Here is a 13,510-nt window from a genome sequence, read left to right on the forward strand (position 1 = left end):
ATCGTTCACCGCAATCTCCCACAACATCTTTCTCAAGCTGAGGTCGGGGTTCTGAGAGGGGATAATCAATGAAGCACCTTGGCCCTTGTTCTTCAAACACGTCATCATTTTAAGTGAAACATCTTATTTAAATATCTCTCCTTTTCTTATGCAGTTTGAGCTTGCCATTATTTGTTGTTAAGCATTAAGATTTTGAAGCATAATATTTTGAAGCCAAATCGAAGCATAAAATTACCATTTTTCGGCCGATTGACTTGAGAATTTAACAACATTTGCATATGAGGCACTAAATTGGGAAACCCACTATTTTTGAGGTCAAAAGGTCAAAGGTCAACTCAAGGTCAAACTTCCAAAATTATCCATTTTCGTCTGAAAATATCATCAATTTTCATCCCTTTAACTTGAAAGTTAAACAGCAATTAAGTAGTCCATCACTGAATTGGGAAACCAACTATTTTCAAGGTCAAAGGTTAAAGGTCAACTCAAGGTCAAATGTCTAATATGAATTTTCATCTGAAAAATCATCAATTTTATTCCGATTGACCCAAGCTTTGATTAAGATTGTCAATTGTAATCTTAATGAAATGGACCATTTCGTGTATCCATGGCAACTTTTTATTTTGGGGAGTGGTGGATTTTGCACGTATCGTGCTCTGCATGACGTCTTCTTGTTTTTGTTGTCGTTTGATCCAAAGTTGTGCCAGCTCTGAAAATATACCTTGAACAAAATAATGCATCCGATAATTATGCTTAATTTGGCAGGATTGTGCATACCCTGCTCATGGTGGTCGTTTATATTAGGTTGTTTATATGTACCTGCATCTGCCTCAAAATACCGAGGCAAGGGAGGAGAAGCAGAGAATTCAACTAAAAAACGCATCAATTCAAGGCAATCTTATTAGGAATTGACAACGAAACAATGGATAAATTGACATACCTTATGGGTTTTTAACCTGGGCTCACAGCATCGATGAGCCATAGGAAGCACCAAGCTGGTCAAGCCATTTGATGTATGAATATGTTTTAAAAGTAAGGGCACAGCATATGTAGAGAGCCTTGTACCTCTGGATATAAAGCATTGGAACAAAAGGTTAAGAAGCTTCAACGTGAAATGTTCTGTATGTGTATTCGTGAGTGAATCCGACGTATTCCTGCGTGAAATCGGGGTTAGGGGTTCAAGCTAGTGTGAGGGTTGGCAGGGGTTAGTAATTATTGGGACGACAAAGGTGCTTGTTCGGTTCAAGGGTCTATCCTCCGGCAGTAAATCGATGCAAAAACCCTGCTTTTTCTCCAGGCAAAACAGGGTTACTTGCTTGGAAATGACGAATAATACGAAGAAAGGGAACCTCCACTCCCCTCGGCTCTTTCATCTCGTCTGCTTGTTTCCCACCTGTTTGATTGGTCATTTAAAACTGCTTAAATTAGCACTGTGCCAAGATCGTCCAGCGAAAGAGCCACCCATCGTGCTTCCTTGTTTTATCCCTCCACTTTGGGGCAGTGTGAAAAATAAGGGGAGTGAACGTTCTTGAGGAGGTGGTTGTTTTGCCTCTATCCGCATGCTCTTGCCCCCAAATTACGTCACCCTTTATTTTAGCCTTTCTCTCTCTCCCTCCCAAAATCAAAGGAGAACCCTCCACCTCCACCACGATCCCATGCGTATGAATGAAAAAGATTAGCAGCAGCCGAACAACGTTCCTTTAGCAGCAACAGCCCATTAGCAGCAGCGGGAAAAAAACAGCCAAACGTGGTTGTTGTTGGTGTTGTTGGGCTATGTTGTTGATCCCTGGTGTTGATCCCTGGTGTTGGGCTAGCGGCTAGGGTGCCGGCTTAGGATCCTAGGATCCTGGGTTCGAATCTCGGTCGATCGCCGAATTAACGCCAGGGGGGTTGACTCAGCCTGTCATCCTTCCGAGGTCGGCAAATTGAGTACCAGTTCACTGGTAATTCCCTGTTTGTCGTTGAAGGCGGCAAAAAGGGTTGGCGGCAGGAAGGGCATCCGGCCGTAAAACATTGCTTCAAAAAGGGGACCAAAAAACAACAACTACCACGGTCCCCGAAAAGGCCAACCCCCGCTTTGCGGGGAAAAATGGCCTCTAAACGGTGTTTTTTTTCTCTCCCTCCCACCCATCCCCTTCCCTTCCATCCTTGCTTTGTGTAAAGACAATCCTGTCACTTATTCTTAGGGTAATATACTCGCCTTTTAAATTATTCACTCCTGGTTTTAGTCTTTGCTGAGTCGAATTTGACCGAAATGCATTTCGCAAACCGACAGCTGTTTCTTTTCACAATTTTGTTGCTACTTGAAAGACAATGCCCTCAGACTGGGTTTTTTTGAAGGTCAGCTTGTTGCATAAGTGCGAAGAGCACCTTGGAAGGCGAGGATCGTATTTTGAGCACAGCTTTTGGCGTGCAAGAGGGTCGTGTTTGGGAATTCCATCTCATTTTGCCTCGCGTCGCCTATTTTCATTCTTCTTCCTTTGGTGTAAATCCACTTGGGCGGTTGAATGAAGAAGGAAACTGTTCAATGATCAAGCTGTTTATCGCACAAACCCTAGGGCGTAGTACTCAGGGATTTCCGAGTGATACGTCGAACAAGCATTTTGAATACGAAGCTTGTGTGTGTTTAGCATTGAATGTGGGGCGAGCGATATTACTGAAAGAATAATCTTTTAAATTTTTGAATTTTAAATTTTGAATATTTTTCTTTTTGAAAAAAAAAAAAATTCTTTTGAATTTTGACCCTACTTCCAATTACACCCTCCTCCCCCTTTCCTAACAACTACTAATTTGCTTTTTCTCTCTCTCCCTTGCCTTTTTGCCATTTCTTTTCCCTTTCCTTTTTCTCCATTTCACCTTCAGTTTTCTTTCCCATGTACACACTTAGTAGGCCTCCGGAAGGATTGTGTGTGTGTGTGCGTGTGTGTGTGTGTGTGTGTGTGTGTGTGTGTGTGTGTATATATGTGTATATATATACAGTATATATATAATATGAACAGTGAAACATCTCCAGTCTTGCTCAAATTGGCATAATTTGTATGAAACTACAGATTCGTATTGCGAGCTAGTTGCGCATTAGTCTTTGCAAGAATATAATGTTTTATCTTTTGCCTTTTATGACATAACATGAAGTTGAACACACTGTTTTATCTCCCTCCTCTCTTTGCATATGCTGCCATGCCAGATCCGCAACATGAATAACATTGTGGTGTTTCCTTTGGACTCGCTTCTCAAAGGGGATCTAAAGGATGTCAAAGGGGTAAGACGAGAAGTGCAGTGACGGAGGTAGAGCTAGGGTAATGTATCACTTAAAAAATAAATTGTTTTTCTTTGACAACTGAGGTCTGGCAGGACAGCCTAGAGGTATGTACACTCACCTCTGAGCTGTTTAGTCTGGGTTTGAATCCCGACCCAGCTACAAACTGTTATCCTGATTTTTCGCATGTAGAGCGAAACATCAATGTGTGCGCCTTCTCTCTGATGGACGTTAAACGAGCATCCCGTCCACAGCATTAGTTGGTGGATGTTAAAGATCACACGGTGTCCTTCGTGGAGAATAGGCGAGCTATCGCCGGCACCCTGAACAAATTCCAAATTCCTGCTCGAACCAAATTTGCCAAATATCAGGTCGACCTATGAGGCTAGCCGCTTCATATAAGACTTGGGCCAAATGCTTTCCTCAGCTGACCCCACAAGGTGGAAATAGTTGTGACCCTTAAAGATGCGTCATCATATAATTATTTGACAGCCGCAGTTGCACCCACAAGTAAAACACCAGGATTCGCACCCACCCTAAAAGAGGACATGTTCTATGCCATGTGCATTTGCTTCCTTCTAATTGATGTCCTGATGTTGTCCACACCATTGCTATCCCATTGTAGAATTTGCCCTGTTTTTATTAGTACATATTTTTTTGGTGTGGATGCTAATCCAGCTGTTTTCTCATACATGTCCACATCAGAATTTTTTTTTAAGTTGCAATATTTGTCATATTCGAAATAATTAATATATTCAACAAGCCTGGGAGTCAGGTTCACTATGTTTTTTTCGTTCAAAATTTTGGTAGATTAGCAAAACTATACATTTCTGGAATACTCAGAGCATGAGGAATCCAAAAATTAATGTTTGCATTTGCATAGACACCTTTGCGAAAATGACCCTCAGGACAGTGATGCTGTCATGTAGTATACTGTCATGTGAGATGCAAAGGGGCCGGCTTCAGCTATGTGCAATTAAATCGAGTCAAATCAAGCATTGATTATTTTTGTGTGTGTGTGTGTGATGTGTATGTTTATTCAGGACTTGAAGAAACCCTTTGATAGAGCTTGGAAGGACTATGAAACAAAGTTGTAAGTTTCATCTTTTGGATGTTTTATATAGTTTCTAAGGCTTATGTAGGAGCTGTCATGCACACACACACACACACACACACACACACACACACACACACACACACACACACACACACACACCAAACAACACAGGACTTGACTTCAGAGAAACGTTGGCAGCGAGTGCCAACTTCTCAGGGCACTCTGTGTACTGACGACGCCATCCTGTGAAGTGGATTTTTTTTCTCCACAGTCAGTGGGGCAGTTGAGGAGACATCTCAAATATCTCGCACCACCATTCTCTCCCTCCATTGGCTATGGTTGTTTATCCATGCTCTTTCCTCTAAATGCTGAGTGTCAATCTAGGACACAGTGCGTACCATTTTTACAGTCTGACTCAACTCAGGGTCAGAATCAAAGTGCTGACCTCGCAGACAGAGCAGATGTTCCACCCATTTATGCTTCTGAGTCTGCTGATGGTGTTGTGCAATAAGCCACGATCCCTTTCTCTGACTGTTGCCATGATGTTTATTTTGCAATGTGTGAAGAAGCAAAAGTACAAATGTTTTGGCTTGTATGTTTTTATTTTCACGCTTTGGATTAGAATATCGTATACTGCCCCTCCCTTTTCCATCTCCAGGTGCTGTATGACGTCATCGCCAGGCACCGACGGGTTCGGTGCCCGGTGATGATTTGCACCGAAATGGCATACTCAGTGTTCACTCTTGTTTGTCAGGGTGATACTTTGAGCTAGGAAGCTGAAATTTGGGCACAATAGTGAACAATTGCTTTGGCAAAAACGGTACTTTTTACTTTTTTATTAATCAATTAATTGATTAATTACTTAATTATTGATTAATTAAGTACTGTACTTAAAATATTTTATTTCTCATCTGGGCAATATCCCAGGCACCTTTTGAGCTAGGAAGCTGATATTTGGACATGGCAATGACCAATTGATTTGGTTGTAAAGGGTATTTTTGATTTATTAACTAATCAATTAATTATTTAATTTTTACTTAATTACTTGATTAATTTTCAAAACGTTACAGATTCGGATGAAACAGTCGCGGTATGCTACTAGCCAATTGATTAAGAAATTAATTATTTTATTATTATTGTTTATTTACTTTTAATTAATCAGTTTATCAATCAATTATTTTACACTACTCCCTCCCAATTACATCTCGATGTGCTGCATGGCAGCATCGCCGGGCGTCATAGGCGCCCCAGCAATGTCGTGGGCTGGAGGATTTATTATTTACTTATTAGGCATGGGGGCGGTGTACTTTGAATGTAGCTGTACTCGTTTGAGTTATGGGACATTATTATTATTAAATGTTGATTTGCTGATTGTCCGTTGGTGTTTGAACATACAACTAAACTAAATGTTTAATTTGGAGCATCCACTCAAATAAATAAATATATTCCTCTTTTCAATTTCACATTTCTCTTCCTGTTTGTCAAATTCCACATATTTGGAATGGCTGATCTGTCCTTTCAAGTTTAACAGGTTGATTTGACGAGCCCGTCAAGCATATAAAAACAATGCCATTAAACTCATTATTCCGGTATATATATATATATATCTATCATAATGCTTTATTAAAAAGCTATTTAAAAGGATGTTACAAAGATTTAGTGTCCTGGTGTTGGGCTAGCCCTGGTGTTGGGCTAGCGGCTAGGGTGCCGGCTTAGGATCCTAGGATCCTGGGTTCGAATCCCGGTCAATCGCTGAATTAACGCCAGGGGGGTTGACTCAGCCTGTCATCCTTCCGAGGTCGGCAAATTGAGTACCAGTTCACTGGTAATTCCCTGCTTGTCGTTAAAGGCGGCAAAAAGGGTTGGCGTCAGGAAGGGCATCCGGCCGTAAAACATTGCTTCAAAAAGGGGACCGAAAAACAACAACAACCACGGTGCCCGAAAAAGGCCAACCCCCGCTTGCGGGGAAAAATGGCCTCTAAAGGTGGTTTTTTTTTTGGTTTTTTTTACAAAGATTTACTTTACTAATAAAGGTTTTCTCAGATTAAATTGAGTGACGTATGGCGGAGATGAGATTTCTCCCCACCCATGTATATACATCCTCAGTCCTTCTGTTGAATGCACTGAATATTATTCATTGCAATTGCCTGCTATATTCTCAGCCAACCCTCTGGTGCGGACGATTATTTCGGATACTGAACGTGTAACCAGAACCCAGAGATTCCCCTACATTTGCGAGTGACATCTCGCCCCACCTTGCTCTCTTCTTATAAAGTTCCAGCCCTGGTATAGACACAGTAATGTCGCAGCAGGTTCCCACGCCCAGTCCCTCGGCAATGCCTTGTGTAGCTCATTTGGCAAAGTCTTCTCCAATAGTAAATGTCCCAGGGCAAGTTATTATTGCCAGCAATGAGTTTAACATGTTTAGTCTTTGTAGTTTGAGTGTCATTTCTCTCGTATTTGAAATGCCTTGATTGATGTGAACACCTCACAAGTTTCCCTTTCCTCTTAAATACGTCTGTGAAGTGGTAAAATCGAGAAGGAGAAGAAAGAGCATGCAAAACAGCATGGGATGATCCGTACGGAAGTGACTGGTGCTGAAATTGCTGAGGAGATGGAGAAGGAGCGACGCTTTTTCCAGTTGCAGATGTGCGAGGTAAAGAGCTTTGGTGGCTCCATCAATGTTGCCCCACCTCATATCTTGCTCGGTCGATCTGGCATGTGGTGCTTCATGTTGTCCGTGTTGGCATTTTCTTCACGTCATTTGTTTGTGCGGTTGGTTGAGGAGGGGGAGAGGGCAGGTGGGGGGAGGGCAGGAGGTTTTCCTAACAATCATATTTTCATAAATCAGGACGAATTGGGTATTCGATCGATATTTTAAAACCATTGGCCACCTACCTTTTGCACTCCATTTCTGACATCCATCCCTTTCCCCTATTTATTTTACCATGACCTACCCTTTGGCAGTACCTCATCAAAGTGAATGATATAAAAACAAAGAAGGGGGTGGATTTGCTGCAGCATACGGTCAAACATTTCCATACTCAATGCAAGTGAGTACTTCCGTCATGGGGTTTTGCACTCCCATCGTTTTATTCACTGATTTATTGAACCATTTCAAATCTTTAAGCATCTCCACTCTGGCAAGACTTTTGGTCATGTGTCGGTTAATTGATCCTGACATGATTATCATGCGTTTTATGTGCTAGATATATTATCTGATGTATTAGGTATGAGAGAGGGTCAGGGCTAGCAACATGGTGGAGAGGTACGCACACTCACCATTAAGCTGTCTCGCCTGGGTTTGAATCCCAGGCAGGGTGATCCCATCAGGTAGGGTGATCAATGTGTGTGCCGTCCCTCAGATGGACATTAAAATGGGTGTCCCAAATACCGGCGTTAATTGGTGGATATTAAAGATCCTGTGGTGTCCTTTTCAAAGAGTAGGCAAGCTCTCTCCGGCACCCACCTTCCACTTTTTTGAAATACCGACTTCTTTCCTGGAAGCCCTCGCAGTGTCCATGTGTTTTTTTTTACCTTTCCCACCCCTTCCTTTCCCGTGCCTTCTCCCCCCAAAGCCCTCTCCCTCCCACAGATCTCCCGATGTCCCTGCTCTCAAATGTTGTACTTGTGTGCTTCTCTCTCTCTCTCCCCATCTTGTCTCCCGCTCCCTTTATCATATGTTTTATGTGTCAGTTTGTCTTTTTGTGATCAATATTAGCTCTTACACGAGCCTCGATCTTGTATACAAAAAAACCCCTAAACAAATTCAAAATTCCTGCTTAGTGGAACGTTAGGTTCTTAAAATAATTGGGCCAAGCTTCCTGCGATCAACCCCGCAAGAACGTAGGAATAATTCTGGCCATTAAAGAAGAAGAAGCAGAAGAAGAAGCATGAGAGATGGTCGAAGTCATTGAGCTCCCCTCTGCATCCAACCCTTCTGTAAAATAATCCTGATTTCTGTTCCAACGGCCTTGGGAAATGCACCCGTGCTTCCCTGGGCAGAATGTGCGATGCTGGCTAAGAACTCTGTTGTAGAAAAGGATTAACATGAGTGCACCAACCTCACAAGAACATATGATTAATATGAGTGCACAGCTACTTTTTGTTGATGTTTTGGGAATGGGTGGGAGGTTGTTGTAGAGGGTTGGGGTGAAACAACATTTAAATTCTGACTTGTATTATCTTATTTTCTAGTTATTTTCAAGATGGTCTTAAAACGGTGGACAATATGAAAACGTACATCGAGAAGCTGAACGTGGAGCTGAGCACGGTGAGAGAGATAGACAGATAGACAGATAGAGAGACATAGAGATAAAAATGCATGATACAGGTCGGCCCCATATAACTTAGTTCCAGACAATGTCGTTTTGCTTTAACGCCGTTGATCAAGTAGGGGACAAGTCTCCTTAAGTCGCAACATTCTGCTTTTACGTTGTGACATTGCAATGTCCGATTTTCAGTCGTACACCAAGTGCCCTACTTCGGGACATGGTGTAAACGGTTTCGCTCGGCGCCGGATGTGCCTTTTTATTTTTGGTTGGAAGTGCCTTTTTATTTTAAAATGTTTTCTGAACATCCCCAATTATACATAAGGTACACAGTCGGACCTCGACATTCGCAGACCCCGCGTATCCGCGGTTGATAAAATGCGACCTGCTGAGACATTTGCAGCCCTGTGCTTCGCGTACTTGCAGTTTTTACGGGCATAATAAACATATCTTCCACGAGCCGCAAGCATAAGAGTTCTAAACTAGAACGGTACTCGGTCGAGAGCATACCTCCGTCAGGCTGAACACTTTGTTTTGTTTCCCACTAACAGGTCGGATCTGGGTCGAATTGGCTTGTTCTTACCTACCCAACTAATCTAACCTACCCAACTCATCCACCAAGTTTTGTCACAAATCATCCACAACTTTTTGAGATATCGTGCTATATAGTCGTGGCCAGAAATATTGGCACCCTTGCACTTTTTTTCAAATAACACACAATTTTCTCTAAAAATAAGTTGAAATTGACAAAAGTATTTGGTCTCCACAACTCTTTATTTCACTGTTAATATTGCAGAACCTTTGTTTTCGATTCAGAACTTATATCCGTTTAAATCAGAAAATAAAAATAAATGACTGACAAAATTATTGACACCCGAGACTTGTTATTTGGTAGCACAGCCTTTGGACAAAATAACTGCAGTCAAGCGCTTCCTATAGCCATGAATGAGCTTCCCACACCTCTCTACTGGCAGTTTGGCCCACTCTTCTTGTAGAAACTGCTCCAGTTCCCCCAAGTTTGAAGGGTGCCTTCTCCCAACTGCTCTTTCCAGATCTACCCACAGGTGTTCAATGGTATTTAGATATGGACTCATTGCTGGCCACTTCAGAACAGTCCAGCGTTTTGTCTTGAACCATTCCTGGGTGCTTTTTGAAGTGTTTGGGGTAATTGTCATGCTGCAAGACCCATGAGCTTCGACGGAGACCCAGCTTTCTGACGCTGGATTGAACATTGCGCTCCAAAATGCCTTGGTAATCTCCTGATTTCATGATGCCATGCACACATTTAAGGCACCCAGTGCCAGAGGCAAAAAAGCAACCCCAAAACATCACTGAACCTTCTCCATATTTGACTGTAAGGAAGGTGTTCTTTTCTTTGAAGGCTTCATTTTGTTTTCTGTAAACATGGAGATGATGTGCTTTACCAAAAAGCTCTAATTTGGTCTCATCTCTCCACTGGACATTATCCCAGAAGGAGTTTGGCTTGTTCAGGTGTGTTTTGGCAAACTCCAGTCAGGCTTTCTTAGCAGTGGGGTCCTCCTGGGTCTCCTACCATAGAATCCCCTTCATTTAGTTGGCGACGGATGGTGCAAGTTGAAACTGGCGTACCTTGTGTCTTCAGGCCAGCTTGAATATGTTTGGCAGTTGATTGGGGTGCTTTCTCCACCATTTGAACAACCCTTCGCTGCAATCTTCGATGAAGTTTTCTCTTGCGGCCATGTCCAGGGAGGTTGGCTGCAGTGCCATGGGCCTTAAACTTCCTGATAACATTGCGTACGGTGGACACAGGAACATCAAGGTCTCTGGAGATGGACTTGTAGCCTTGAGATTGTCCATGCTTGGCTACAATCTTGTGTCTGACCTCCTCAGACAATTCTCTGGTTTTCTTTATTTTCTCCATGCTCATTGCGGTACACACAGTGGCACAAAACAGCAGAATGTCTCCTTTTATATTGCAGGCTCCCTTCAAATCTGGGAGAACTGGAGCAGTTTGCACCGAGTGGGCCAAACTGCCAGTCGAGAGGTGGAGGAAGCGCTTGACTGCAGTTATTTTGTCCAAAGGCAAATATTAAGTCGAGGGTGTCAATAATGTTGTCAATGCCATTTCTTTTTATTTTCTGATTTAAAAGGATGTATTATGTTCTGAATCAAAAACAAAGGTTCTTTAATATTAACAGTGAAATAAAGAATTGTGGAGACCAAATAATTTGGTCAATTTCAACTTATTTTTCGAGAGAATTGTGAGTTATTTGAAAAAAGTGCAAGGGTGCCAAAATTTTTGCCGGCAACGACTGTAGCTATTTTTGACGAGTGCCTGATTTGTCTTTTAGACAAGTTGGTTCTCCTACTCAGAGAAAATGTGTGAATTCCACAATGGATCAAGTTTGGTTGCCCTTCATACGCTGGTCTTTTGCACATCACTTTTCACGATATAATGCTGTTGCTTCGCTGATTTGTTGCAACTCATTACTTAAGCATGCAAGTTATTTATTTATTTATTTATTTTCCCCTCCCATTACCCCCATCTTTATCGGGGGTGCAGATCAAACAAGCACAGGATGAAGAGAGAAAGCAGCTGTGTGCTCTGAGAGATCTCATTAGAGCTGCATTGCAAGTGGAAGGAAGAGAGGTACTTGTTTGTGTTTTTGCTTATGGCTGGGCATTTCAGCTCCTCTTGGTGTGTTTTTATTTTTGCACCTATAAACTGGTAAATAGCCTGTCCGTGGTGCAGCCAGAGACCGGGTTTTGCAATTGTGTGTCGCGAGCATGTGTTGGTAAATTTTAAACATAACTAATGAGACTGTGGAGAAGACTAATTAATAATTATTGGTTCAAAATGTCAAAGGGTAAAGTCACATTGAGTAGAAATAGCCCTTATCATCCTGTCCGCAGCGCGTCAAGCGCAAGATTGCCCATTTTTAAAAATCGCTTCCCTTTCTTTCTTTATTTACCATTTTGCCTCGGTGTATCTGTCCAGGCCATTACATTTTTTTTTACCAATTGAGCTTTTGTTATCAAATCTTCAACAAACCTTCATTATGAGAATATGGAGAACATTAATTCATAAAATGTACAATTTTATAACTGTCGTTTTCGTCAAGTTTAGTTTGAGTATAAAGCGGATGGGCTTTGCATTTTAAGATGCTTTCTACTTGCCTTTTGTGATGCTAAGATGAATAAAATAGAGGCTTTGAGAAATAATCCTCTTGGCCTGGCATTGGGTGGCCTATATAGAAAAATATTTATCACTGCATATCAGCTTCCTCGAGCCTGCTTATCAGCAGCTGCTGTATGTGGCTCGATGAAGCCTGTGGGCCATGATATATGCACTCTTAGCAAACCCAATGATCTCATTGTTAGTTCAGAGTGCACATTGTCTGTGCCTATTGATGAGCCGGATGAGGAGAGAATGCTGAGTTGGTGAGAAAGGAGTAATGGATGGATGGATGAGTGAGGGTAGAGAGGAGGAGATGAACAAACATGGGTTGAAACGATGCACATCTGGTGTGAGGAAGAGGTGGACACAAACTTGCATTGTTACAAGGAGCGAAGAGAAAAACATCTTCAGGAAGTGATGAGGGTAAGCATCCACCTGGAGGGGTGAATTGGGGAGGCTCAATTGTACTAACGACACAGGTAATTACAGATTCTAGAAGTTGAAGAAAATCTGTTTTGACCTATCGTCTTCCACTCTTCTCTTTAGCTAATTCGGGACTTTCAAAATAGCTTGATCCACCCCAGAATGCTCGGTGTGCATGTGCAGAAACTCGTAGAAACAGCGGTGTTCAGGGCACCCTAAAGTATATCATGTGTACAAGATAGGATTGTTACCAAAAATCGCTCACAAAGCTTCTAAAATATAAGTTGAAAATACTGGGAAAAAGCACCTGGGAGAAAGGGGTGTGCCTCTGCCAAAGGAAAAAGTTGGAGATTTATCTCAGCTCTCCGAACGGGCAGCTAATCGACAATGTGGACGGGTGTGTGCTACACAAACCCCTGATCTGTCACGCCCAGTGAATGCAATTTGAACTTTGCAGGAATGCATCATGTGAACATGGCAAGCTTGGTGATATATTTAATGGATGTCTGCAATTGGAAAGACGATGCTGTGCATTACCAAGTAACGCAAAATAAGTATTTGACAAAGGTCATCTTCGCAGTGTGAAAATACACAATGCTTGTGTATCTGGATTGGGGTGCTTCTCAACACCGATAAGAAAAACTTATCTGGGGCTTGTAATCATGTTGGGGGAGTGAGAGCTGTTATAAATAGATTGTTTGCTTGATTCTGAGGCCATTTTACATCCAGGAACACAACAATTATGGTGAACCATTTTGAAATTGACATTCGTTTTAAATCCAGAAAATTATGTTTAAAAGACTATTTGACTTAAATATTTCACCTGAGCAACGGCAGGTTAAAAGTGCCCCAGTTCATTGAAGCAAGTCACTGAAAAATCACACACAGAGCATGCTCGAAAGGCCTTGATAGCATTCATATGTCATTTTGAAAGTCGTGTATGTTGAAATGTTTTCTTTTCAAAATATTCATACTGATTTATCTTTTTTTTTTAAAGAGCTGTCGTTGTAATCCTTAGTTACAGGTTCATGTCATAGTTTGCAATCGAATAGAAGTAATGCACATGTGTTATGACCTCAAAATAGGTTTATCCGATCATTGATTGGTAGTTATTGATTGTTAGCTGGTTATTGCTTAAAATAGGCATGGTTTTGTGTTCCTCAAAAGAGTGATTATGAACTTTCCTATAAAATTGGGAAAGGTATAAAACACATGGACACTGCTAGAACTTCCAGGAAAGAAAGAAGTCGGGATTTCAAAAAAAAAGTGGATCTGTGGTGAATTAACGGGGGTAGAAGAGATCAAGGTTTTGGATGGGAGAAGACAAGAGATGGTGGTGAACAGCTGTT

The 13,510-nt window shown here is 41.8% G+C and overlaps 1 protein-coding gene across 4 annotated transcripts in view; it reads left to right on the plus strand.

Annotated features, from left to right (window-relative positions):
- Window positions 1-13,510, plus strand: part of LOC137438919 (arf-GAP with SH3 domain, ANK repeat and PH domain-containing protein 1) — a 201,654-nt gene that overhangs the window by 122,290 nt on the left and 65,854 nt on the right. For all 4 annotated transcript variants that reach the window (XM_068134393.2, XM_078767435.1, XM_078767434.1 and 1 more), the window contains exons 4-9: window positions 3,182-3,256; window positions 4,297-4,346; window positions 6,837-6,966; window positions 7,278-7,363; window positions 8,508-8,583; window positions 11,124-11,210. In XM_068134393.2, coding sequence (XP_067990494.1) covers window positions 3,182-3,256; window positions 4,297-4,346; window positions 6,837-6,966; window positions 7,278-7,363; window positions 8,508-8,583; window positions 11,124-11,210 — 504 coding nt within the window. The remainder of the gene's footprint in view (window positions 1-3,181; window positions 3,257-4,296; window positions 4,347-6,836; window positions 6,967-7,277; window positions 7,364-8,507; window positions 8,584-11,123; window positions 11,211-13,510) is intronic.

Source organism: Myxine glutinosa, chromosome 13, assembly GCF_964187855.1.
Source record: "Myxine glutinosa chromosome 13, kmMyxGlut1.1, whole genome shotgun sequence".
Classification (NCBI taxonomy): Eukaryota; Metazoa; Chordata; class Myxini; order Myxiniformes; family Myxinidae; genus Myxine; species Myxine glutinosa.